The sequence below is a fragment of the Procambarus clarkii genome, chromosome 45 (genome assembly GCF_040958095.1).
Source record: "Procambarus clarkii isolate CNS0578487 chromosome 45, FALCON_Pclarkii_2.0, whole genome shotgun sequence".
Taxonomy (NCBI): domain Eukaryota; kingdom Metazoa; phylum Arthropoda; class Malacostraca; order Decapoda; family Cambaridae; genus Procambarus; species Procambarus clarkii.
The window spans coordinates 1,540,059-1,567,809 of NC_091194.1; the positions used below are offsets into that span (position 1 = coordinate 1,540,059).

Genomic DNA, 27,751 nt, shown 5'->3' on the forward strand with positions numbered 1-27,751 from the left:
TAACAAAGTACGTGATACCATAACAAAGCACGTGATACCATAACAAAGCACGTGATACCATAACAAAGCACGTGATACCATAACAAAGCACGTGATACCATAACAAAGCACGTGATACCATAACAAAGTACGTGATACCATAACAAAGCACGTGATACCATAACAAAGCACGTGATACCATAACAAAGCACGTGATACCATAACAAAGCACGTGATACCATAACAAAGCACGTGATACCATAACAAAGCACGTGATACCATAACAAAGCACGTGATACCATAACAAAGCACGTGATACCATAACAAAGCACGTGATACCATAACAAAGCACGTGATACCATAACAAAGCACGTGATACCATAACAAAGCACGTGATACCATAACAAAGCACGTGATACCATAACAAAGCACGTGATACCATAACAAAGCACGTGATACCATAACAAAGCACGTGATACCATAACAAAGCACGTGATACCATAACAAAGCACGTGATACCATAACAAAGCACGTGATACCATAACAAAGCACGTGATACCATAACAAAGCACCTGCCTTGTAACCAAATTCTACCCAAGACGTTTGAAGTCTCATAACGTCTGAATTGCCCACAATTGAGTACATTGTTATCAGCAGGAGAGACCGCGCCTTCCACATACCTGGAGCGGATACTGGGAGTTCTTCCACTCCCCCCCCAAGCTCCGGCCTGGGGGGTCAAGGCTTGTCTTGTGATTTGATCTAGAAGACTGTTTGCTAGAAGCAGCTCGCAGGCCCGCATATCCGCTACAACTTAGTTGGTCCAGCCGTATCTAATTGTTTCTTGAACATATCCACTTTCATTCCGGCAATATTTGTGTTTGTTGAGAGGATACTGAATAGTCTTGGTAGACTAGTCACCACGACTCCTACCTTGAGGTGCTTCCGGGGCTTAGTGTCCCCGCGGCCCGGTCGTCGACCAGGCCTCCTGGTTGCTGGGCTGATCAACCAGGCTGTTAGACACAATGATAAATACACCACTCGGCCACAAACAAGTGTCACACAGCTCAAGAATGGCTGGCTCAAGAATGGCTGGCTCAAGAATGGCTGGCTCAAGAATGGCTGGCTCAAGAATGGCTGGCTCAAGAATGGCTGGCTCAAGAATGGCTGGCTCAAGAATGGCTGGCTCAAGAATGGCTCAAGAATGGCTGGCTCAAGAATGGCTGGCTCAAGAATGGCTGGCTCAAGAATGGCTGGCTCAAGAATGCATTGATTGCCGCGGTGCATAAAAGGTGCTAGTATTATCACGTCTTGCAACAAGGCGACCTTGAGCAACCTCATCTGAGGCACGATCCACCCCTCAAATCGATATCCAGGGCCAGACTTATCAAGCATTTACACAACTACTTACGAAACCTCTACATCTTTCCTCAACAATGGTGACTTTATTTACATTTATTAAACCGTCTGAGCTCTGAAGCGCTACGAGGATGTAGGAATAACCTTGAGTTATTTACTTTCAAACTCGTAAACAGTTTAATAAATGTAAACAAGGGGGCGATGATTGAGGAAAGATATACAGGTTACGCAAGTGCTTGAGTAAAATGCTTGATAAATGTGTTGTGTTGTACACAAGCGTCAAGGGACAGTTAGCAAGCATCACTCCCACTACCATTAATGGAGATGGAGTCTTTCAACGTTGGTTGATAGTGCGCCGGGCCCTAGGGATGGCTAATGATCAAGCGATATATCCCTTGGGGACTCTTGGGGACCCTCGGAGACCTTTGGAGACCTTTGAAGACCTTTGGAGACCCTTTGGGGACCCTCGGGGACTCTTGGGGACCCTCGGGGACTCTTGGGGACCCTCGGAGACCTTTGGAGACCCTTGGAGACCCCTTGGAGACCCTTGGGGATCCTTGGAGACCCCTTGGAGACCCTTGGAGACCCCTTGGGGACCCCTTGGAGACCCTCGGGTACTAGGTTGTCCAGGCGGGCCACCATCCACAATGAAATGGCAGTCCTTGTGGAAGCCTAACGACCAGGCCAGGGACGTCGAATAACTCCAACACTGTTTATGATATTGAGTGAATACAGGAAACATATACGGCACACACAGACAAGATAATGGACTTCAATTATTGGCATCGTCGCAAAGCTCTCAAAATGTACTCTCTGGCAGGAAACAAGGTGGATCAAATAATATATACATGAAAAATCTTGAAATACCAGGTCCAAAATTTATACAGAAAAATAGCATGCTGGAGCGAATGACAAAGAAGGAAATGCCCCAGAATTTGTGCGCCCCTTGAGGGACTTGTAGTAGAAGGGGGGGGGGTAGAAATAGCCTAAGCTACTCTATCCCTTTGAGATGTATTTCTTCCTTATCTCAATAAACATACTTGAACTTGAAGGAAATGCAGAATAGAGCCGGCAAGTCGTAGAGGAGCCATAGTCACAGAGAGCACCATAAGTCCCATCAGAGGTCCACGGCTGTTCAACTCTCTCCCAGTAAGCATAAAATATGCTGCCAGAACAAAGTTGGACTTTTTCAAAAAGCAGTTAGAAACAGTTGCTGCAATTAGTGAGGGATCAACTGGGTTGTAGTGGATCCAATAGGGCCGCTCCAAGCACCAGTGTGTATTGGACTAGGTTACCACAAGGCAAGTCTGGCCCCAGACCGGGCTTGGGGAATAGAACAACTCCCGGAAACTTCTCCGGGTATACTCCAGGTAAACTACACCCCTCAGGAGCAGGCCAGGGAGACCAACTAAGCACTACCAGGATTGTGGAGGACGCCAGGGCCGTAAGCTCCTCCCGCGGCAACACGTGGGAGGGAATACATATTATGGATTGTTTGTAAACAAAGCCGCGTCTCTGTGACGCGTGTGGCTGCATATCGCTGAACCATCTCGTTTTGGGCTTTGACTGCCTCTTAATCTGCTCAGGCGACAAATACATTAATTTGTCGATACACGAGAGTATTTAGTTAGAACAACAACAGTTCGCCTAACAAAAAGCTTTCCCATCAATACTGAACAACTTAATTTGTTTAAATTTTGCCCCGAGAGGCGAGTTTATTGGGCAGCGCCACTCATCTTGTGAGTGGACACACCGCCATAGCAGAATGTACAACACTCCCCAATAGGAAGAAAACCCGCTGGGTTGTTCATCGACTGTGAACAGGACAGAAGAGCAATAGGCTTCTAAACTGGTAATACATACGTTTGTGTGTTTTTTTACGAAGAATATTTTTGTATATCGAGAGATGTCTTTTCTTTTTTTTTTTTTTTTTTTTTTTTGAGATATATACAAGAGTTGTTACATTCTTGTACAGCCACTAGTACGCGTAGCGTTTCGGGCAAGTCCTTAATCCTATGGTCCCTGGAATACGATCCCCTGCCGCGAAGAATCGTTTTTTCATCCAAGTACACATTTTACTGTTGCGTTAAACAGAGGCTACAGTTAAGGAATTTCGCCCAGTAAATCCTCCCCGGCCAGGATACGAACCCATGACATAGCGCTCGCGGAACGCCAGGCGAGTGTCTTACCACTACACCACGGAGACTGCTGTCTTACCACTACACCACGGAGACTGCTGCTTTTCCTGGGCAATGCAATGACAGTAAGCTTTCGGGTTGTCAAGGGCTGTAACTAATGAGGTGGGCGTCTCCGGCGGCCACAGTGATCAAACAGCTCTTATTACCAGGCCAGGAGGCTCGTCTACACCCCCCCCCCCACCCACCCACTCCCCCTTATTATTCGTTGCCACACAGCTGATAACTGGGTCAATATAACAGGGCTCCAGTACCACAATATAACGGCGCCCCATGACACCAATATAACGGGTCTCAACTAGGCCTAGTGAAATTTGGTGTCAATATATTATTACTCTGCGGAACAATACGGTGGGACAGTAGGCTATAACCCGGGCAGAAGCCCGCCGCTTGACCAGACTGTGCAGCTCGGGCCCCGAATGTCAACATCAACTCACCCACAATAGCCTATTAGCCACATGTGAAGTGCACCATCTTCCTCTAGTCCTCTCCACGTCGGCTCACAGTGCTGTCGTCTCGCACTCTTCCAGCGTGAAGCACGTTTCTGGCGTGGAGCATGTTTCCGGCGACTATGAACGTTTCTGGCATCTAGCATGTTTCTAGAGTCTAGCACGTTTTTCAGCATCTAGCAGTTTCCGGCGGTCCAGTCATCACATTCTCAGACTCTAGGGATACCACAAAAACACGAACCCTGGCGCAGAATCTCGAAAAAAGGCAAAAAAACTAGGCCAGGTACCTACCTTACCTTGAGGTAGGTACCTGGCCTAGTGTGTTCCAGGTACCTACCTTACCTTGAGGTAGGTACCTGGCCTAGTGTGTTCCAGGTACCTACCTTACCTTGAGGTAGGTACCTGGCCTAGTGTGTTCCAGGTACCTACCTTACCTTGAGGTAGGTACCTGGCCTAGTGTGTTCCAGGTAAGGAAGGTCCAGTACAAGGCCTATTCAGTCAAGAGTCGGTGAGGGCCGTCACACCGGTCAAAATCCACTTCATCTCGAGTCCAGCACGTGGCCACTCGGGGTGTAAACAGCTGTTAGTCTGGGTTCGAACTTCATCCTCGGCTTATCAGCAGCAACCTCACGACCCTACTTGACACGCATCTTATCGCGAGGTGTATCGGGATCAGGACTATCGGCCTATTTTTACACTATCGGTATCATTCTCGACGAATCTTCGGTAGTTTTTCTATAGGTAGGAATGTATCAAGCACAAATCCCTGAAACTCACTTGAATATAATTAGGTTGGTAGAATAGGATCGATTGATTGGATCACCACCACCACACCGACAAAAACGCGATCACCACACACACAGTGAGCCCAATAGGCTCAAGAATCTGTACACCAGTTGATTGACAATTGAAAAGCGGGACCAAAAAAGCCGAAGCTAAACCTCCCGCAAGCACAACCAGGTGAGTACACATACACCATCAATATACACAGACACCATGTTGACCAGACCACACACTAGAAAGTGAAGAGACGACGACGACGTTTCGGTCCGTCCTGGACCATTCTCAAGTCACAATCGACTTGAGAATGGTCCAGGACAGACCGAAACGTAGTCGTCCCTTCACTTTCTAGTGTGTGGTCTGGTCAACATACTTCAGCCACGTTCTTGTGAACGCCTACACAAACACTATCACCACCACACACACAGACACCATCACCACACACACACACAGACACCATCACCACCACACACAGACACCATCACCACCACACACACAGACACCACCACCACCACACACACACACAGACACCATCACCACCACACACAGACACTATCACCACCACCACACACACACACACACAGACACCATCACCACCACACACACACACAGACACCACCACCACCACACACACACACAGACACCATCACCACCACACACAGACACTATCACCACCAAATGCTAAATAAACCATTACACCCGGACCCGCCAACAGTTTACCCAGAAGCGGACATGGTTTATCGTATCAATGCGGCAATTAATGCAAGAGCAGCCTGCTATGGAGCCTCGCCATACCAAGGAGGCACGAGCCTGTTAGATGAAGCAAGTCCCAGGGCAGTGGGTGCCTGTTAGATGAAGCAAGTCCCAGGGCAGTGGGAGCCTGTTAGATGAAGCAAGTCCCAGGGCAGTGGGAGCCTGTTAGATGAAGCAAGTCCCAGGGCAGTGGGTGCCTGTTAGATGAAGCAAGTCCCAGGGCAGTGGGCGCCTGTTAGATGAAGCAAGTCCCGGGGCAGTGGGCGCCTGTTAGATGAAGCAAGTCCCAGGGCAGTGGGTGCCTGTTAGATGAAGCAAGTCCCAGGGCAGTGGGCGCCTGTTAGATGAAGCAAGTCCCAGGGCAGTGGGCGCCTGTTAGATGAAGCAAGTCCCAGGGCAGTGGGCGCCTGTTAGATGAAGCAAGTCCCAGGGCAGTGGGCGCCTGTTAGATGAAGCAAGTCCCAGGGCAGTGGGCGCCTGTTAGATGAAGCAAGTCCCAGGGCAGTGGGCGCCTGTTAGATGAAGCAAGTCCCAGGGCAGTGGGAGCCTGTTAGATGAAGCAAGTCCGAGATAATGAGGGCCTACATCAAGAGATTACACAGCATAACTGAGACACCATGACGCCTCCACAAGGCCGCCTCGCCCCGCCCCCTCTAACTTACTGCCACTAATTATCTAGATACAAGTCACATCTAGATACAAGACCATGTATGTTATGTATACATATACATGCCCATGTATTTTAACACCAACCTAACGTTACTCTAACCTAATACAGCGTAAGCTAAAACATCCTAGCCTTACGATATATAGGGTTTTGACACATCCTAACCTGGAGACTGTTGTGCCTTAAGGTGGAAGCCTGCAGATGAGGGAGGAGTGTGTTGTGTCTTGGAGCAGGAACTTGGAGATGAGGAGGCAGGTTGTGTTTGGGTGTTTCTAAAACAAAGTTGCTCACTGAAATATTTCCTTAACAAAAGCAGGAGTCTGTGGATGCAAAATAACTCTAGGCTATAGAAAAGGGAAGCTTCATTTTGATAAAGCTAAGTATCATACGACAATTCTTTCTTATTGGCATAGAATCTCTGGTGTAGTGGTTACTCTCTCCCTCCTGTGAGTTACCTGTGAACTATTTCTGTAGTTCTCCCATTGTGAGAATGGTCATGCTCAAGTGTGGAGAGAGAGAATTTGGCCTCAGAAAAATAATGGCAAATACTATATATGGAAAAGGAGAGAGCATTATGCCTTATATATATGACAGCTAGTTAGAATAAAGGAGCAAGCACTACAATCTCAGCGAAATTAGCATACAATACAGGTATACAAGGCTATGTATAACAATACAGGTATACAAGGCTATGTATAACAATACAGGTATACAAGGCTATGTATAAAGGGTTTGCAAAGGCTCACAAAACAGTCATGGGAAGACTGTATATGCCTGAAATGCTCTGCGTATTAGTAGATTTATATAAATTATGTTGTGTACCTACATATAAGGGGCATAACTGGTCAACTTCTCATGTTCAAAACAGAACTCGATAAACACCTACAACGGATACCTGACCAACCAGGAGGCCTGGTCAGAGACCGGGCCGCAGGGACGTCGATCCTTGGAACCAATAAAAGGTAACAGCAAGGTAAGGTACCTACGAATACTACATTGTGTCACATTTCAAGTGTATTTACATAGAAGTTATTACAGTACTATTATTATTATATACATCAATAGAAGTTATTACAGTACTATTATTATTATATACATCAAGTTCTGATGATTGCTGCAGCAAGCAGGCTTGTAATCTGTTTGGGGATAATTGACTTCAAGCTAGGGTAAAGTTTCTGGTTACCAGACACTTAAACTTGACACTAATGGACTAAACTAAAATTAAATATCATTTTATGAAAACTTATTTTACTGATAAAAATAGGAAACATTCCTATTTGTTTTAATAAGAAACATTGTTCTACAAAATGACCCCAGCATGGATGCTGTACATAAAACACCCACATCAATATTATCCAAAATATGGCAGTGCTCTGAATTAAGTCACACAGCCCAGTGTGTTGACAGCCTGGCGCTCGTATCCAAACGTGACATCACCCATTTACAAACTAAGGGATTTTGACCATTATCAGCATGTATACTAGGCAGAGTTTCTTTCACCCTATGCCCCTGTTATCTAGCAGTAAAATAGGTACCTGGGTGTTAGTCAGCTGTCACAGGCTGCTTCCTGGGGGTGGAGGCCTGGTCGAAGAACGGGCCGCGGGGACACTAAAAGCCCTGAAATCATCTCAAGATAACCTCAAGATAGGCAACACTCCAAGAATATTACGCCTGGTTCCCAGTACAGTATTCTATTCCCTGGCTGTCCGGACACCAGTAACCTTGGGGTCCAGAACCACCACCAGGCACCTAAACATTCAGCTAGTCATACCTTGACAAACATTGAATGTTAACATTTGATTTTACTGGATATAGGAGCAAAAAGTTTCATTGCTTTTTGTGACATTTCCACATTTCATATTTTTTTTTTTTTGCCCCTCCTACCTGCATGTAGACACAAGCATCTGGGCACCCATGTTCGACTGTCCATTCCTTGGAAGCCACTGACAAGTTATAGTTTGATATTGATATGCAAGCTAGGATGATGTGTGTTCAGCATATGTCGGTAACATTTTAAACCGATTTGAAAATACTGTACTTGATTTTGGTATTCGTATACTAGCAACGGGCTGATTGTTATGCTGGTATCCGAACACACTGCTTAATTGCTTATAGTATACCATTTTGTGTGTCTACCAATTTGTCATGATATTAGTTAAAGACCATACATCTACCTGAAACAGAACAGATTGAATCACCTATGAACACTTAAACTTTTACGACACAGCGATCAATTTTCCTATAATTTTTGTAAGAGTAATGGAGCTGAAAACCAAGGACCAGCATGTAGCAAAGCCTACAAAAAAAAAAAATAAAAATAGGAAGCATTAGCTACATTAGGTATCATTTTTGGGTATGTTGTAACAAGCTGACGGGCCCATTTTAAAATATTACATTCAATAAAGTCCTTCAGTTCAAAAGCACGGTGCACTACTACATTTTTATAATGTATGGTAAAGGATGATTAATAACAGAGCTTCAAACGATATCAAAATAGAGCTACCATAAGTGGAAGTTTTGTTTAAATTTTGTTTACCTGTAATAGCTTTTTTGTATAATGTGATTTTATTAATGTTTGCAGCCATATAAATTCTGTTTGTTGTGGTATAAACAAGAGTTTTCATTGTTTTTATACAATGAAAATAGTTTGTATTTCAGATTGGGGTCTGGTAATTCATATGAGCTGCATTAGCAAGCATTCAGTGTATGGTATATATATCAATGGATTAACTTGTTATTTAATTACTGTAATATCAATCACTATACAGCACACCTGAATTGGGATAATACAGTACTGAATATGCAGTCAAGGCACACATACACAGATTTCATGATACAAAAACTGATGCTGGCAGATAATATCTGCCATGAGTAACAAGGTTATAATTACTATAGCCTAGTTATATTTATTCTGTGGGGCAGCATATTGATAAAAGATTATATAATCTACTACTGTATATGGAAATAATGATAATGAGCAGTTATGGGGCAGCCGTAGGATAATACTTGCCCATTGGCCTAATAAAGATATGAATATCGATGCTACAAGGGCAGCTATGTTATGCTTTGTACAGCAAATATATTACAGCACAGTTTTAAACAAAGGGATCAAAACTTTCCAATACATCTGGTATGAGGATAAGAAAGCAGTGGTGTGATAACCATACCATGTGGGACTGAACTTTACACTGTAGGCAACTCGTGCTAAATTTTGTATGAGTTACTGTCACACTGTTGTCTGTTACAAAATTGAATATCTACCCCTTGAGTTTACCCATTATTCACAAAATGTGTGCATACAGAATCAAGACAAGATAACAATGCTTGCATTTTTGTTTACAGTACTTCTAATGCTTTCTTTGATATTTGATCTAATCATGAAGTATAAGATCTTTCTGCTCTAAATGTGTTTTGTATGGTTCGATCTTTTCCATATTTTAACAAGTTGGCTTCTCTTCAAGCTCAAAAATTTTCAATAATGTATGATATTAGTGCAACTGGGCTATAGTTTTAACATTGCTTTACAAGCATACCTGCCTTGAGAAATGGAGTTAGGCCCTTATTTCGTGCATTTCTCTCTATCCAGCATTATAATCAGTGATCAACAGTGCTTTGCACTTCATAAACAATGAGTACTGGAAATCTTGCCACAGAGCTGAGTGCATTGCTATTTCCTTTACAAAGTCTGTTGGATTTGTATTAATACAGTATCAGATTATTGAATGTAACTTTTTAAAAAGAGTACTGTATATGCCAAATTCATGAAAACTAAAGGATTTTCTATGTTCATATTTAGCAGATTTCCTATTTCTTGAAAGGAATATTGTTTTTGTGCTTTCTCAATCTGGAATGGGTGCTATGGTTCTTGCTATATGTACTTATATAATTTCTCTGTATATATTCTTTTTCTTTGTTGGGACACTGGAAATCACTTAAGTATTTTGGACAACCTCGGGTGCCTGAAGTGCTCTTACAGAAAATATAATCGTTTGTATTATCTAAGCTGGACTTTATTTATCACATTCCACATACTTTTTCATTTTTTGAATCTTTGCATTTGGTTGGCATTTTTGCTTGGAATGGTTCCCAGGAAAATGCTAGATAATTCACTATTAATATGTCAATGCCCTAACTGCTAAAATAAAACTGATTAAATGCCTTCTAATGCTGTAGACAAAAATTCTATATTTTAGGCACATTACGCTATGCTATCTGTTGGCTCCAGTGATTAACACCCCCATGACACAGTCCTCTGACCATGCCTCTTGGTTGGTGGTCTGGACAACCAGGATGTTAGATGCCTCTACTAGCAGTCTAACATATGAGTTACAGCCTGGTTAATCAGATATCCTTTGCAGGTGTTTCTCAAGTTCTCTTTATCACCATGTGAGGTCAGCTAATTATGTCTCTTATGTTTTTTTATGCCAGTCAGGTAGTGGTCTGAATAAGTTGCATTTGAGCATGTTATATCCTTAGTTGTTTGACAAGATCAAACTGACTGCATTGTTGTCTATTTTGTAAACTTTTCACAATCTTTTTAGCTTTCTGATATACTAATCAAGGCTTTATGTCAATTATTATTGTACAGAATTATTTGTCTGTCATCTTTTACCTCAAAATTGGGATGTTAAAGTCTACATAAGTGGATAAAATTAATGAGGTGTTTTCTATGTGGTTTTCAAAGTAGCCCAGGAAATACCCTGTAGTAACATATGCTTCAACACTGAGCCAAAACAAGTCATTGTTAAAAATTATAAATAACATGTTTATTATACAAGTAACAAGGAGTGTCTATATATAAAATCCCAGTCATGTGTGTAAATATAATACTGTACTTACTACATTTAGAAATTAACAAAAATATGTAGATGTCCAGATATACAATAAAGTGTAGTACAGTACTATACTTAGTATCTTGACAATGCCACACTCCATACTTTAAGACATTACCCATTTGTACGGGAATTTCCCAATTTAATTCTTATTGCGGAAAGGTGGATATATTCAAGAGGCACTTAGATAAGTTCTTGCAAGAAGTGCCGGACCAACCGAGCTGTAGCGGATATGTGGGCCTGCGGGTCACTTCAAGCAAAGCTTGTTGGACCAAGTCTCCTGGGAAAGTGGACCTTCCCCAGGATGCAATCCACAACATATGCCTTACTCCCAGGTACCTATATACCGCTAGGTGATACCTGCTTGATGGGGTTTTGGGAGTTGTTCTACTCCCCTGCTTGGGGAGTAGAAGATACATTCTACTTATGCTCACTGGGAGGATGTTGAGCAACCGTGGACCTCTGATGTTTATACAGTGTTCTCTGATTGTGCTTATGGCACCCCTGCTCTTTACTAATTCTATTCTGCATTTTCTTCCATATTGTTTACTCCAGTACATTGTTATTTTACTGTGTAGATATGGGACCTGGCCCTCCAGTATTTTCCACGTATATGTTATTTGATATCTCTCGTCTCCTTTCTAGTGAGTACATTTGGAGAGCTTGGAGACGTTCCCAATAATTTAGGTGCTTTATCGCATCTATGTATGCCGTATATGTTCTCTGTATTCCCTCTATTTCAGCAATCTCTCCAGCTCTGAATGGGGAAGTGAGCACTGAGCCGTACTCAAGCCGTGACAGCACAAGTGATTTGAAGAGTTAGCTCAAATCCAAGCAAACCACTTAACCTATTGCGACCAATGCACAGAAAACATTATGAAGATTGTTACTAATACTGTATGCAACAATTTTAACAGATTTATCGATCCCATAAAAAATGTAATGGAGACCTCTTATAAATACAGGGTAGTGGTTAGTGCAGTTAACATGCAACCGATTTGTCCTTTAAGTAAAGTGACTCCTGAATTCACCTAGTGAATTCTAGGAGTGACTCCTGAATTTGTGCTTGTGGGGGTTGAGCTCTGCTCTTTCAGCCTGCCTCTCAACTATCAATCAACTGTTACTAACTAAAGTACTATTTTTTTTCCACACACACACCCCCAGGAAGCAGCCCGTAACAGCTGTCTAATTCCCAGTTACCTATTTACTGCTAGGTAACAGGAGCATCAGTGTGAAAGAAAATCTGCCCATTTTGTTTCTGGCATCACTGGGGATCGAACCCGGACCCCTAGGATTACGAGTTCAGAGCACTGTCCACTCGGCTATCAGGCCCCACTGTAGGTAGCATCCTGAGGTGATAAGCCAACAACTGGCATAAGAGACTTTGATAAGCCAAAGCCTAACAGGCTTTCTGTCCCTGATAATGCAAAACTATTATCAATAGATACCCTTAGCAGTCCTGTACATGATATTGTATTGTACTAGGTAACGCAACAGTAAAATGTGTACTTAGTTGTAACATCGATTCTTCGCGGCGGGGATCGTATTCCAGGGACCTGCCCGAAACACTACGCGTACTAGTGGCTGTACAAGAATATAACAACTCTTGTATATATCTTAAAAAAAAAAAAAAAAAAAAAAAAAAAGGTGAAAGGAAACATGTTAAATGTCTTGTCCTGTCAAGGAAATTGAACCCACAATCTTTCAGTTGTGAACCGACTTCACTAAGGTACAGGACTAACGTGCCCCTTATATTTTTCCTACGATTTATTAAATAGGTCTCTCCGCTTTTATATGTGGAGCATACCTGGAGGGGGTTCTGGGAGTTGTTATACTCCCCGAGCCTGGTCCGAGAAGCTCGACTTGTGATAACTTGGTCCAACAGCCTGTTGCTTTGAGCGGCCTGCAGGCCCACATATCCATTACAGCCTGGCTGGTCCGGCACTTCTTGCAAGAACTTACCTAAATGCCTCTTGAATACATCAACCTTTATTCCGTCAATATTTCTATTGATTACTGGGTGTTGAACAGCTGTGGACTTTTTATATAAATTCAATGGAGTTCCCATGGTGCAGTGGTAAGACACTCGCCTCGCGTTTCATGAGCGATTTGTCCTGGGTTCGTATCCTGGTCAGGAAGGATTGACTGGGCACCAATCCTTAACTGTATTCCTCTGTTCACCCTGCTGTGAATAGGTCCATGGTTGTTAAACAATTTGGCAGGTCATATTCCAGTGAAAAATAAGATTAAGGACCTGCCTGAAATGCTATGCATGCTAGTGGCTTTACAAGAATGTAAGAACTCTTGTACTGTATATACAGCATTTAAAAAAAAAATATATATGTGCTTTTATTCTTAGACATTCTACTTTATTAACCATTTGGAATGCAGAGAGTAAGTCACAATAATGTGCTGAAAATTAAACATCCAACACAACTCTTGTAAAGTCGTGTGACATGACTACATATGGGTTCTAGATGGACATAATACCTCATCACTTTCCTGAGTTTTAATATGTGAGAGTTGGGTGTCTAACCATTCAGTATCATTATTGCCATATCCAAACACAGTACAGTAGTCTGTTGGGAACATTGTTTTCCTGTTCCCAAATAACAGTTTTAGTGAAGACAGTAGTCTTACAGTATTTTATGTTCATTCTCATCAGATCAACTAAGGTCCATTCTTCCCTCGATGTGGCCAATCGAATAATAAAAGAAACACTTTTTCTTGTTTTCATGCTCTAATCTACAGAGCACAAGTGCTCTCACTTTAGACATAGTACAAGGAAGGGATATGAGAGCAGGACAGGAGCAAGCATATGAGGACATTCTGAAGGAACAGTGCCCAACTACTGTACATCAGAGTACAGTACAGTACAAACTCTTGCACCATCAGAGTTTGAATACGGACCCTGAATAAAGCGAGGTCGTTGCTCTACCAACTGGTCCAAGTGGTTGGACAATATGATGCCCAACGTTGTATTCATAAGATACAACATGAAAAAATAAAGTTACTACAGGAATATTTTGCTCAGTTTCAACAATAGCCATGCTGCTTTTGCTCAGTTTCAACAATAGCCATGCTTCTTTTGCTCAAACTAATGCATTTAAAGTTTGAAGTCAAAATGGTGATAAACTCAAAATATTTAATAGAACCTGTAAGATGAAATATAAATAAGACAAATGGTCAACACTGAAACTTTTATTTTATAAGCCAGGGATATATGGTAATGTTAATGAATAAATAAATTTCTAAAGTTATTCTAAACAATGGACATATGTAACATTTGAGGACTTTACAGTAGGCCTAGGCAAGCCTATATCTAAAATATCAGGCTAAAAAGAAATAAAAATACTAATGTCATTCGGAAAATTATACGTTGTTCTTTGGTTACGTAGCAAACATTCTAGAATATAATAAGAGTTTAGTATTATGCTCAAATTCTGAAAGTACAACTATAAGACTGTATTAAAAAATGTAAGCTAAATAATATATGCTAAAGCCAAGTACTGTTTAATTAAATAATTATATATCCTTCACTGATATGTCATGCTAACCAGAGCCTATCCTGGTGCCTACTGTCACAAAAATGTCATGGTAACAGAAGTCTCCGTGGTGTAGTGGTAAAACACTCGCCTGGCGTTCCGCGAGCGCTATGTCATGGGTTCGTATCCTGGCCGGGGAGGATTTACTGGGCGCAATTCCTTAACTGTAGGCTCTGTTTAACGCAACAGTAAAATGTGTACTTGGATGAAAAAACGATTCTTCGCGGCAGGGGATCGTATTCCAGGGACCTGCCCGAAGCGCTACGCGTACTAGTGGCTGTACAAGAATGTAACAACTCTTGTATATATCTCAAAAAAAAAAAAAAAAAAAAGTAACTAATGTGCCTAGTGTTGTCATAATAACTATATGTTAACCTTGTACAGTATCAACTAGATCACAAGTACTGTTATGTCACAGTAACTACTGTACTGTATAGCCTTGTCATTACTGGAAAACAACAGTTAAATACAGTATTAAACTTTAAGCCAAATCAACTTGTTAAATTCTTTAGTGTCTCTTGTATCTTTAGGCTGTCTTAAATCAATAAAATTCATACAGGATAAGCAAAATAATTACATTTCCTGTCCCCAAATCATCAGGACAAATAGGAACTTATTGATAAGCAGCTAGCATCCTGTCCTTACCAAGGCCACTAGCGAGATAGTGGCTCTCAGGTAAATTCAGGTTATTTTTTTTAAATGGTGACATTTAATGACAACAAAATAAAACAAGTTGATCAATTATGCTGTATTAAGTAACAGCATATTACAGCATCAGACATGCCATTAGTTTACTGTGTTATTGTATAATTAAGCTGGTAATAGGCACTGTAGTTTCATTTATGATTTAGATGTTACAGTCATTACATTACGGCACTCACCTGTCATATTCTGCGTTGTCATGGTCACATCGCTCGTCCTTGTATTCTTTCCAGCTATCTCCATGTTTACACGTTGTCAAGAGTACAATATCACGTTCATTGTGCAAGTGGTATAGACTGTTCCGTGTTTCACTACCAATACCATACACGTACCTTTTGCCCTTAAATGACAAGAGGTACTTCTTGGTCCCAGGGAATTTATTAGATTCTAGGTAGCCATCATCCCCACCCCGCTCAGGATGGGTTTTGTGAAACAGTGGGAGTGAAATGTCAAATCCAGACCGGAAATTTTCATAGGATATGCTGGCTTTAGCTAATATAGCCTTACCAACGTCAAACCCAAGGTCTTCATTATAGTCGGGAAAGGTGCCCGAATATAGGTTAAAAATTATGTGATTCTGTCCACCGTTCCACAAAGGCAATCGTTGAATTCTATGAGGCATATTTCTTATGTAATCTTTGCTTAGGGTGTCCCTATCCAGTGTGTCAAGACTTAGAACAAATATGCAAGCCTGACTAGGGTCTGATGTGTAATAATTTGAATCCTGTATCGCATTGAGCACTTTCATATAGTTACTGCTGGGAGCTGCGTTGTCATCCACTGGATACACGTACACTTTAAAACCTTTTTCACACAGAGTAAAATCAAAACACATCTCCATCCGGCACTCTTTATTCGCCGAGGTGTCGTCATTTTCTCTACTAGTTCTTCTATGTCTTAACCTTGGGCTCGGAGATATGTCCTCGTCATGCACTACATCTGAGTCTTCAGAGTAGCTGGAGAGGTGCTCGTACCACTTGCTCTGTCGCTGCATTTTGAAGTGATGGTAACCGAAGTAGCCAAAAGACAGGAAAGCACAGCAACTAAACAAGAGTAAATAACGTTTCTTGGCCTGCATTGTTGGTCAGTTTGTCTTAGCTTTGCCTCAGTGGTTACTTCAGGCTATAGCCCGCCTTGCCCGTCACCACAGCTCATATAGCGACGTCCACAGTGTGTGTGTGTGGGGGCCGCTAGTCCTCCTTCACACCCCGTGGCTTACAGCATCCCCGGTGCATCACATCTCTCGCTAACCACCCCATCCTGGCGGAGGAGACCAGCAAGACACATGCCTGGACGCCGGGGCGACGAGCTAGGTGGCCCCAAGACACAGCTGACACACACATACTCATGTTGTGTGGGGCTCCTGCCACACCGCACACGAGCCTCTCCTAGGCATATTAGAGCGCGGCGCCCGCTATTGCACCCTCCCCGGGAGACACACACTCGTCATGACACTAGACGCACTCGCTAATCACATGATTCTATTCACAATAATTGACAGGAGAGTGAAAACAGACCAGCTGTTCCCTCTCGTCCGCACCCGCTGGTTGTAAACACATCACTGAGGGTGACCGGGCAGGTGCCCTCTGCCGCCTGGCCCAGGCAACTCCTCCCCGCGTCACAACCCGCCACCTTCAAACTCCTCCCCTCACACTCATATCCCTTTATCTATATCTCTATCTCTCTCTTTATCTATCTATATCACTATATATCTACATATCTATATTATGTATTCATCTTATTGGTAAGAGTGAAATTTCTCCTTTAAGTGCTTAAGAGGGGAACGATGCAGTTTCATCCTATATGTTTTGATGTTTTCTGCTATACTAGCGACTAGCATTACTAATAGTTACCTGGTTCACAATCGTTTGGTCCCGGGTTGCATTCTCATACAGGACGAGACCTTTGGACACGATTCCTTACACCTGATGCCGCTGTTTACCTAACTGTAAATAGTTACCTATAAGAGTTTGGCAACTGTTGTGGATTGCATCCTGAGGAAGGTCAGTAGCGGGACTTTGATAAGACTAACAGGCTTCCTGTCCCCAACAGTGAAAAACACTTTAGTTATAATGCTAACCAGCATATACGCATTTATTTCTGTCCTCCATCTATAAGATTGGAGATCTGATACACTGTATAGAGGTGAAGTTAGGCTTAAGGCACTTAAGTTATAAATCTGTGGATCAGGAAATGTATATGTTTATCTCTCAGAATGTTTGGTAATATGTTTATTGTTTGTGATGTGTGTCTATGTATGTATTAACACAATGTACTGAACGGGGTGAGAATAGCTTGAGCTACTTCATCCCTTTGTGTGTATTTTACCTCAATAAACTTATTTCAATTTCAATTTCAATCTGTGGATGGTTAATTAATGTCACCATAATAGCATAATGACCAATCAGCAATTATTCTTCAGCTCTGACCATAATCTAAGACAAGTAAACTTTGTGTATACACACATACACAAGCTGTGATACACTCCTTGGTATACTCTAGACGTACTAATAGCCTAGCCTAGGCTATGTTATAGGCTCGGCTACACTCCTGCTGGGAGCCGCGCTACCTGCTGACGTAGATCTGACTACATGTAAACAGAACTATTCACAAACTTTACGTCACTACGTAACTGAATCTGGGGAAAAAAATCGCAAAATTCAGATATACCTATTACGAATGTTCAAGAAATGTTTGAGTATGTCAGTCAAAATGATGTACTACCAGAAATCTTAGCCAAATATCCAAAGTTTACTTACTGTAGGTAGTCTGCTCATAATTGTAAACTCCCCATATATGCCGCCCATTGAATAGGCGTGTGGAACATCATTAGTCACTAACTGGCTCACCACAGATGCAAATTACTCGACCTAAAAGCTGTTGAGGCTAGTTTTTCAATTAATCGTGCGACCAAAAACCATTCACGTATGTATATATTGACCTGTTTAACTAGCTTATCAAGACTGCTACTTGCTAGCTAAATGAATTTGGGGTTTAGTTTCTAAACCCATTATGTGCCTCTGTGATCTTGTCCACTACCGCCCACGGAATGGGTATGGGGTCCACTACTCCCCCCACGGAATGGGTATGGGGTCCACTACTCCCCCACGGAATGGGTATGGGGTCCACTACTCCCCCACGGAATGGGTATGGGGTCCACTACCGCCCACGGAATGGGTATGGGGTCCACTACTCCCCCCACGGAATGGGTATGGGGTCCACTACTCCCCCACGGCATGGGTATGGGGTCCACTACTCCCCCACGGCATGGGTATGGGGTCCACTACTCCCCCACGGCATGGGTATGGGGTCCACTACTCCCCCACGGCATGGGTATGGGGTCCACTACTCCCCCACGGCATGGGTATGGGGTCCACTACTCCCCCACGGAATGGGTATGGGGTCCACTACTCCCCCACGGCATGGGTATGGGGTCCATAATAAATGAACGCAACAAAATGTCATGTTGATATGTTCAGAAGCAAGAGTGGTGATGCAAGTATGGATGTTGTTAGGCTCTAGGTGGTGGTTTGTGTTCGCAGTAGTGGAGATAACACAGTTTCCTGTCTAGTGTGCTGCTTCTCCCTGTGACGGGGCCCTGGTGATATGGTCCCAGTCACGATCGTTTCTTGCGTCTCTCCAACGTTTCTTGAGAGAAACGTTGAAACGAGAGTGACGCAAAAGGTTTTTTTTGCGTCACTTCCCTTCGACGTTTTTCTACGTCCCTTCCTTTCAACGTTTCTTGTGTCACTTCAACGTTGTTTTTGTGGTATTTCCGTTTAGTGATGTTGCTTTGTTTGTCAGTCTTAAAAACTCCTTTTCCCACGGCGGCCATCTTGTGGTTTGTTAGTTAATGTGTCACAAGCTGGTGTTGATTCTCACCCCTCTCTCTGTTCTCATGTTTCTCAGTGTGTGTGTTTCTCTCTTTGTCTCTCACGTCTTCTTTTGCTTAGTTCGCGTTCATGTCATTATGTTACGTGTTTGTTTGTCTATGTTTGCATTAGTATAATGTGTGGTTAGATTTTGATGCTGTGTCTCATTGTCTCAAGAGGTAGTACCGTGTCTCACCCCATTATCTCTGTCTTTCCGCATCTGTCTCTCAGTATCTTTCTCTCTCAGGGTGACTCTCAGCCTCAGTATCTTTCTCTCTCAAGATGACTCTATCTGCCTCAGTATCTTTCTCTCTCAAGATGACTCTATCTGCCTCAGTATGAACAAATCCACAAGGGCCGTGACGAGGATTCGAACCTGCGTCCGGGAGCATCCCAGACACTGCCTTAATCGACTGAGCTACGACAGGGTAAAAGGGTTGAAATCCACAAATCCCTTGTGGATTTGTTCATTTGATGCATCACGTTAGTGTGATCTCTGTGTGTGCCTCAGTATCTCTCTCTCTCAAGATGACTCTATCTGCCTCAGTATCATTCTCAGTCTCAGTATCTTTCTCTCTCAGCATGTCTCACTCTCCCCGTGTTGTTAACCACATTCATCTTAGTCTCTACCCTGGAAACACAAACCGAAACTGTCTCTATTTTCCGCTTGTTACAACTAGTAATAAAGTTGTTACATCTTGGCTTAACGTGTTTATGACGTATTAGAACGTTGTTACAACTTGCTATATTGGTTGTTATAACTGGTTAGGAGGTGTTAAAACTTGTTCGAACGTTGTACCAACGTCGTAGTTTCGGTGTGTGTTTGGCGGGTATAGACCGGTTCTTAATCCCCTCATGGACTTGACTTCACCCTCCAGTTACCCATTCCGAGGTTCAGAGTCCATCTGCAATATTCTCCATCTTCTCACCCACTAACTACAGATGGTATAATCATGGCCCCGGGCTCCTGCTGGCCTTTTTTTACGGGCTCACCATAGCCCGTGCTACATGGACACTTCGTTCTGAGTAGCTAAATTTAAAACAACATCCTGGTGGCCAAATACCTGTATACACTCCAGGTGTACACCCAGTGTATGGGTTATGCAGTTAATTGGACAACTGGCATTGTTCATATGTCGTCTAAACTTCCTGTTAGACACTGGGTAACGATGCAATCTGTCCCATTGACATTTAGATGACTAAGTAATATTCACAAAGAAGTCTCAAGAACGTGATTAATCTGAATATTGAAGCAGTATTGTAGGACTCCTCCAAATCCAGGCACGCAGGTTCGATCCCAGTCTATGACATCAATATATATAATTATAACAAATTAAGAACTTAAACGATATTGGCCAAGGTTGAAGGGATTGGTATCGACAGCGAGGGATTAGACCAATCTAAAATGTTAGAAAATGTGTATAAATTAGATAGTTCATCACACCCACAATTAATCGGCATATAATCCAAATGAGTTACTTAATGAACCAGGAAGTGGATAATAGACCAGATTAATCAAGAGTTTTAGAAATAAACTCAAGGATATAAACAAATCAAGCAAACAAGTCAACAAAGACAGGAAGGGGATAACAGAAGTGATAGATAAGCAATTATCGGAAAGAATGAAATGATAAAAATAGACCACAAATATGAAAGAAGAAAGAAACAAGTAGAGATGAGGAGGAGCAATCATGAGGACATCCGGTGAGAGGGTGAGAGTGTTGGTGACCACAGTCACTAGAGGCGATACTCTCACTACTACAGCACCATACTCGCCCTTACACCCTCTTAAACCACACTGCTTTCTCTCACGCAAGTCCTCAATGTCACTAATGTATGGGGGAATATAGTATCTCACTCTCTCTCTCTCTCTCTCTCTCTCTCTCTCTCTCTCTCTCTCTCTCTCTCTCTCTCTCTCTCTCTCTCGTCTCTCTCTCTCTCTCTCCCCTCTCTCTGTCTCTCTCTCTCTCTCCCCTCTCTCTGTCTCTCTCTCTCTCTCGTCTCTCTCTCTCTCTCTCCCCTCTCTCTGTCTCTCTCTCTCTGTCTCTCTGTCTCTCTGTCTCTCTGTCTCTCTGTCTCTCTCTCTCTCTCTCTCTCTCTCTCTCTCTCTCTCTCTCTCTCTCTCTCTCTCTCTCTTTCTGTCTCTGTCTTTCTCTCTGTCTGTCTGTGTCTGTGTCTCTCTCTCTCTCTCTCTCTCTCTCTCTCTCTCTCTCTCTCTCTCTCTCTCTCTCTCTCTCTCTCTCTCTTTCTGTCTCTGTCTTTCTCTCTGTCTGTCTGTGTCTCTCTCTCTCTCTCTCTCTCTCTCTCTCTCTCTCTCTCTCTCTCTCTCTCTCTCTCTCTCAGATTATAAAAAAACTGATAAACTGCTCAAGAACTAACCGGGAAAACAAAAATAATGACCTCAGACAGTTCTCGTTACTATGGGTAAAGTGTGATAGAGAATTTGTCCATTTTCCAATGATAACTGCATAATTTTTTTAGAATACTGCATGAAAAACAATTATTTAGATTTGTTCAAAGTATTTAGCCAGTGTGTAGTGCAAATACCTCTGTGAGGTTAAGTATGCGACTGTGATGCATTCTTTTCTCTTGACTTACAGCGACCCCAACCATGTTGGGCACGTACCCCACAGAAATCCTGGTGCAAAGTTGGGTGAGGCTACCACTAGACTGTTGGGGGATACAAGTGTCTGTGCCACATCAAGTTGACACTCCAGGGGAGAGGCAAGGGAGGCTAGAGACACAGAATTAGTCACGGTTTATGTAGAATGCAAATGATTCAGAATGTTATGCACTCGTTGGCGCTTGTCTTAAGAAGCTGTGACAAACATCCTGTCTTCTGGTGCTGACGCCCCTAACTCATCCTGTGGGGGTAGTTTACTGTGTACACCATACTCATCCTGTGGGGGGTAGTTTACTGTATACACCATACTCATCCTGTGGGGGGTAGTTTACTGTGTACACCATGCTCATCCTGTGGGGGTAGTTTACTGTGTACACCATACTCATCCTGTGGGGGGTAGTTTACTGTGTACACCATACTCATCCTGTGGGGGTAGTTTACTGTGTACACCATACTCATCCTGTGGGGGTAGTTTACTGTGTACACCATACTCATCCTGTGGGGGTAGTTTACTGTGTACACCATACTCATCCTGTGAGTGGTAGTTTAATGTGTACATAGACCCCCTATGATCCACCGATGATATCTTATTTACTTTATCTAAAGCTATTTTGCCATGTATATGTATACAGTCGGTCGACTTAACGACACCAGACGCCCCCTATTGACGTCTCTCCTTCCTTGTGTTCCATGGCTTTAATAGCCATCTTGACGGGTTTACCTGTCAGCGTTACAACATGGGTATACACCACCGGTACCTGTGTCAGCGTTGCAACACCGGTATACACCACCGGTACCTGTGTCACCGTTGTCATACTGGCATTAAACAACAGTCTATTAAGGCCAATTAACCTCTGGAGGGTTATTAAGGTCACCACAACAGCTTATTGACCAACCAGAGAAGTATACTTTAATCCTGAACATTGTGAAGGATTAAAGTATACTTGTCTGGTAAAGTATACTTATACTACTGTAAACTCAGTATGTATACACCGAGACACATAATACACCTCTCAGAGTACACCTCAGTGTATATATACGCCTTATACAACGTTATTCTTCATGCTTATGCAAAGGTTAAGACACAGGTGTTTTAAATATATGCGTGTATATAAGAGAGATGAACACATGTAAAAGATATACATGAAAAAGGTGGGGAAGAGTCGGTACAGTAGACAACCGACAGGAAGCATGTCGGGGCCCAGGAGCTAAAGTGTGGATCCCGCAGACATAAACAGTGAAACAAGTGAGGGCGGGTTGTATCAAAGGTCACCATCACAGCTCCGTGCCACGAGCACCAGGTCCATACTCAATAGTTCTTTGTCTGGTGATGGTGAGTCTTAGGGGGGGAGGGGGTGATGGTGGTGAGGGGGGATGGTGATGGTGGTGAGGGGGGGATGGTGTTGGGAATGTTGTGATGGAGCTCCTATGTTGTTGTTGTTAAAGATTCGCTACCTTGAACAAAGTTCAAAGTAGCACGGGCTACGGTGAGCCCGTAGATATATTGGAGCTCCTAGCTGGATGTACTTACACGTTCTGTAACGTTCTACTTGTCAGATCTGCCACTAATCTAGTTGCAAACTTTTGTACTTTTTCAACTTCAGCTTGACAGGGTGCGGATTCCATTCCAGTGCTGATCTGACAAATGTTGTGTAGATTGCCTTGAAGGAGGCTTGATTCAGGTTTCTAAACGATGTTTTTATATTTGGCAGCGTCCCAAATGCTGCTGATGTTACCCTGTTAGTGTGTGTCTCTGGTGTGAGTGTTGGAACACTATCCTCGCCCAGATCCTTCTCTTTCTGAGTCCTGTAGCTGCCTTCCCCTTATGGTGTAGCTGCCTTCTGGTCTCCTCTCTCCCATCTTCATTACATTACACTTGTTGGGATCGAATTCCAGCAACCACATATTTGCCCACTCTTGGAGATTGTCAAGGTCCTGTAACTTCCCCAAGTCCTCCTCTGTACATTCCTGATCAGCTTTGCATGATCAGGAATGCTATTTTGCTGATTGGCGCCTCTGTTAATTTGACTTCTTCAAGGCTTTAATGTATCAAAGCTTCGAAGCTTTGATTTCGAAGCTTCACTGGTAATTTGCTGCAGCAACACCCCCTCCCCCTGTTCTCCTTATCTTTCCTTATCACTCGATGAACACTTGGGGAAATGGCATTTCCTATAACACTTGTCAGTTTCATTTCCGTTATTGTTATAATGTGTGATTGTTCTTCTGCTGCTCTTTCCTCCAGTTCTCCCCCTTTATTTGTAATTCCATCGGCATTTGTGTAGATCACTTTCATTCAGCTCATAACAACTTGGCTGGCTGTGAGTTTCACAAGGGGACAGTTGCTCCTATTCCTGTATGCCCACGACTCGTAGGGAAGGGGTGAATGATGATCTAGTCACTCCTGCTTGCTCCCTTTCACCAGTGCCCCATTAAACTGGGCAGCTTCCCTATTTACCCCTTATGTTACCTCATTAAACTGGGCAGCTTCCCTATTTACCCCTTATGTTACCTCATTAAACTGGGGCAGCTTCCCTATTTACCCCTTATGTTACCTCATTAAACTGGGGCAGCTTCCCTATTTACCCCTTATGTTACCTCATTAAACTGGGGCAGCTTCCCTATTTACCCCTTATGTTACCTCATTAAACTGGGCAGCTTCCCTATTTACCCCTTATGTTACCTCATTAAACTGGGGCAGCTTCCCTATTTACCCCTTATGTTACCTCATTAAACTGGGGCAGCTTCCCTATTTACCCCTTATGTTACCTCATTAAACTGGGGCAGCTTCCCTATTTACCCCTTATGTTACCTCATTAAACTGGGGCAGCTTCCCTATTTACCCCTTATGTTACCTCATTAAACTGGGCAGCTTCCCTATTTACCCCTTATGTTACCTCATTAAACTGGGGCAGCTTCCCTATTTACCCCTTATGTTACCTCATTAAACTGGGGCAGCTTCCCTATTTACCCCTTATGTTACCTCATTAAACTGGGGCAGCTTCCCTATTTACCCCTTATGTTACCTCATTAAACTGGGGCAGCTTCCCTATTTACCCCTTATGTTACCTCATTAAACTGGGCAGCTTCCCTATTTACCCCTTATGTTACCTCATTAAACTGGGGCAGCTTCCCTATTTACCCCTTATGTTACCTCATTAAACTGGGGCAGCTTCCCTATTTACCCCTTATGTTACCTCATTAAACTGGGGCAGCTTCCCTATTTACCCCTTATGTTACCTCATTAAACTGGGCAGCTTCCCTATTTACCCCTTATGTTACCTCATTAAACTGGGCAGCTTCCCTATTTACCCCTTATGTTACCTCATTAAACTGGGCAGCTTCCCTATTTACCCCTTATGTTACCTCATTAAACTGGGGCAGCTTCCCTATTTACCCCTTATGTTACCTCATTAAACTGGGCAGCTTCCCTATTTACCCCTTATGTTACCTCATTAAACTGGGCAGCTTCCCTATTTACCCCTTATGTTACCTCATTAAACTGGGCAGCTTCCCTATTTACCCCTTATGTTACCTCATTAAACTGGGCAGCTTCCCTATTTACCCCTTATGTTACCTCATTAAACTGGGCAGCTTCCCTATTTACCCCTTATGTTACCTCATTAAACTGGGCAGCTTCCCTATTTACCCCTTATGTTACCTCATTAAACTGGGGCAGCTTCCCTATTTACCCCTTATGTTACCTCATTAAACTGGGGCAGCTTCCCTATTTACCCCTTATGTTACCTCATTAAACTGGGCAGCTTCCCTATTTACCCCTTATGTTACCTCATTAAACTGGGGCAGCTTCCCTATTTACCCCTTATGTTACCTCATTAAACTGGGCAGCTTCCCTATTTACCCCTTATGTTACCTCATTAAACTGGGCAGCTTCCCTATTTACCCCTTATGTTACCTCATTAAACTGGGGCAGCTTCCCTATTTACCCCTTATGTTACCTCATTAAACTGGGCAGCTTCCCTATTTACCCCTTATGTTACCTCATTAAACTGGGCAGCTTCCCTATTTACCCCTTATGTTACCTCATTAAACTGGGCAGCTTCCCTATTTACCCCTTATGTTACCTCATTAAACTGGGCAGCTTCCCTATTTACCCCTTATGTTACCTCATTAAACTGGGCAGCTTCCCTATTTACCCCTTATGTTACCTCATTAAACTGGGCAGCCCCATTAGTTCTCTCTCAAGTGTTGGCTGTTATCAGCTTGTTTACCACACAGCAGTGTTCTGGTCTCCTGCCATTTATCACTTGTTTATTCTCACCATCTCTTTGATGGTGAGGGTGGAGGGTGATGGTGAGGGTGATGGTGAGGGTGGAGGGTGATGGTGAGGGTGGAGGGTGATGGTGAGGGTGGAGGGTGATGGTGAGGGTGGAGGGTGATGGTGAGGGTGATGGTGAGGGTGGAGGGTGATGGTGAGGGTGGAGGGTGATGGTGAGGGTGGAGGGTGATGGTGAGGGTGGAGGGTGATGGTGAGGGTGGAGGGTGATGGTGAGGGTGATGGTGAGGGTGGAGGGTGATGGTGAGGGTGGAGGGTGATGGTGAGGGTGATGGTGAGGGTGGAGGGTGATGGTGAGGGTGGAGGGTGATGGTGAGGGTGGAGGGTGATGGTGAGGGTGATGGTGAGGGTGGAGGGTGATGGTGAGGGTGGAGGGTGATGGTGAGGGTGAGGGTGATGGTGAGGGTGGAGGGTGATGGTGAGGGTGGAGGGTGATGGTGATGGTGAGGGTGATGGTGAGGGTGATGGTGAGGGTGGAGGGTGATGGTGAGGGTGGAGGGTGATGGTGAGGGTGGAGGGTGATGGTGAGGGTGGAGGGTGATGGTGAGGGTGGAGGGTGATGGTGAGGGTGGAGGGTGATGGTGAGGGTGGAGGGTGATGGTGGAGGGTGATGGTGAGGGTGAGGGTGGAGGGTGATGGTGAGGGTGGAGGGTGATGGTGAGGGTGGAGGGTGATGGTGAGGGTGATGGTGAGGGTGGAGGGTGATGGTGAGGGTGATGGTGAGGGTGGAGGGTGATGGTGAGGGTGGAGGGTGATGGTGAGGGTGGAGGGTGATGGTGAGGGTGATGGTGAGGGTGGAGGGTGATGGTGAGGGTGGAGGGTGATGGTGAGGGTGAGGGTGATGGTGAGGGTGGAGGGTGATGGTGAGGGTGGAGGGTGATGGTGATGGTGAGGGTGATGGTGAGGGTGATGGTGAGGGTGGAGGGTGATGGTGAGGGTGGAGGGTGATGGTGAGGGTGGAGGGTGATGGTGAGGGTGGAGGGTGATGGTGAGGGTGATGGTGAGGGTGGAGGGTGATGGTGAGGGTGAGGGTGGAGGGTGAGGGTGGAGGGTGATGGTGATGGTGAGGGTGGAGGGTGATGGTGAGGGTGGAGGGTGATGGTGAGGGTGGAGGGTGATGGTGAGGGTGGAGGGTGATGGTGAGGGTGGAGAGTGATGGTGATGGTGAGGGTGGAGGGTGATGGTGAGGGTGGAGGCACAGAGACCATAAGGGTGTTGCCTGCCCCCAGTGTAGGCAACATGGTCGCCACCCAAGGTCATGCCTCCTCTTCTGGCGTCTTGTGTTGTGTTCTACAGTCATGGAGGCGCTGCAACACTCACCCTTGTGTTGTGTTCTACAGTCATGGAGGCGCTGCAACACTCACCCTTGTGTTGTGTTCTACAGTCATGGAGGCGCTGCAACACTCACCCTTGTGTTGTGTTCTACAGTCATGGTGGAGCTACAACACTCACCCTTGTGTTGTGTTCTACAGTCATGGAGGAGCTACAACACTCACCCTTGTGTTGTGTTCTACAGTCATGGAGGAGCTACAACACTCACCCTTGTGTTGTGTTCTACAGTCATGGTGGAGCTACAACACTCACCCTTGTGTTGTGTTCTACAGTCATGGAGGAGCTACAACACTCACCCTTGTGTTGTGTTCTACAGTCATGGAGGCGCTGCAACACTCACCCTTGTGTTGTGTTCTACAGTCATGGAGGCGC

General features: G+C 43.9%; 1 protein-coding gene across 1 annotated transcript in view; it reads right to left on the bottom strand.

Moving 5' to 3' along the window:
• ttv (exostosin glycosyltransferase 1 ttv) overlaps positions 1-18,380 on the bottom strand; it is a 178,080-nt gene extending 159,700 nt beyond the window's left edge. Inside the window, exon 1 of the mRNA XM_045761432.2 lies at positions 15,438-18,380. Within this exon, the coding sequence (XP_045617388.2) occupies positions 15,438-16,336 (899 nt within the window). The 5' untranslated portion in view covers positions 16,337-18,380. The remainder of the gene's footprint in view (positions 1-15,437) is intronic.
• Positions 18,381-27,751: the final 9,371 nt, after the last annotated feature.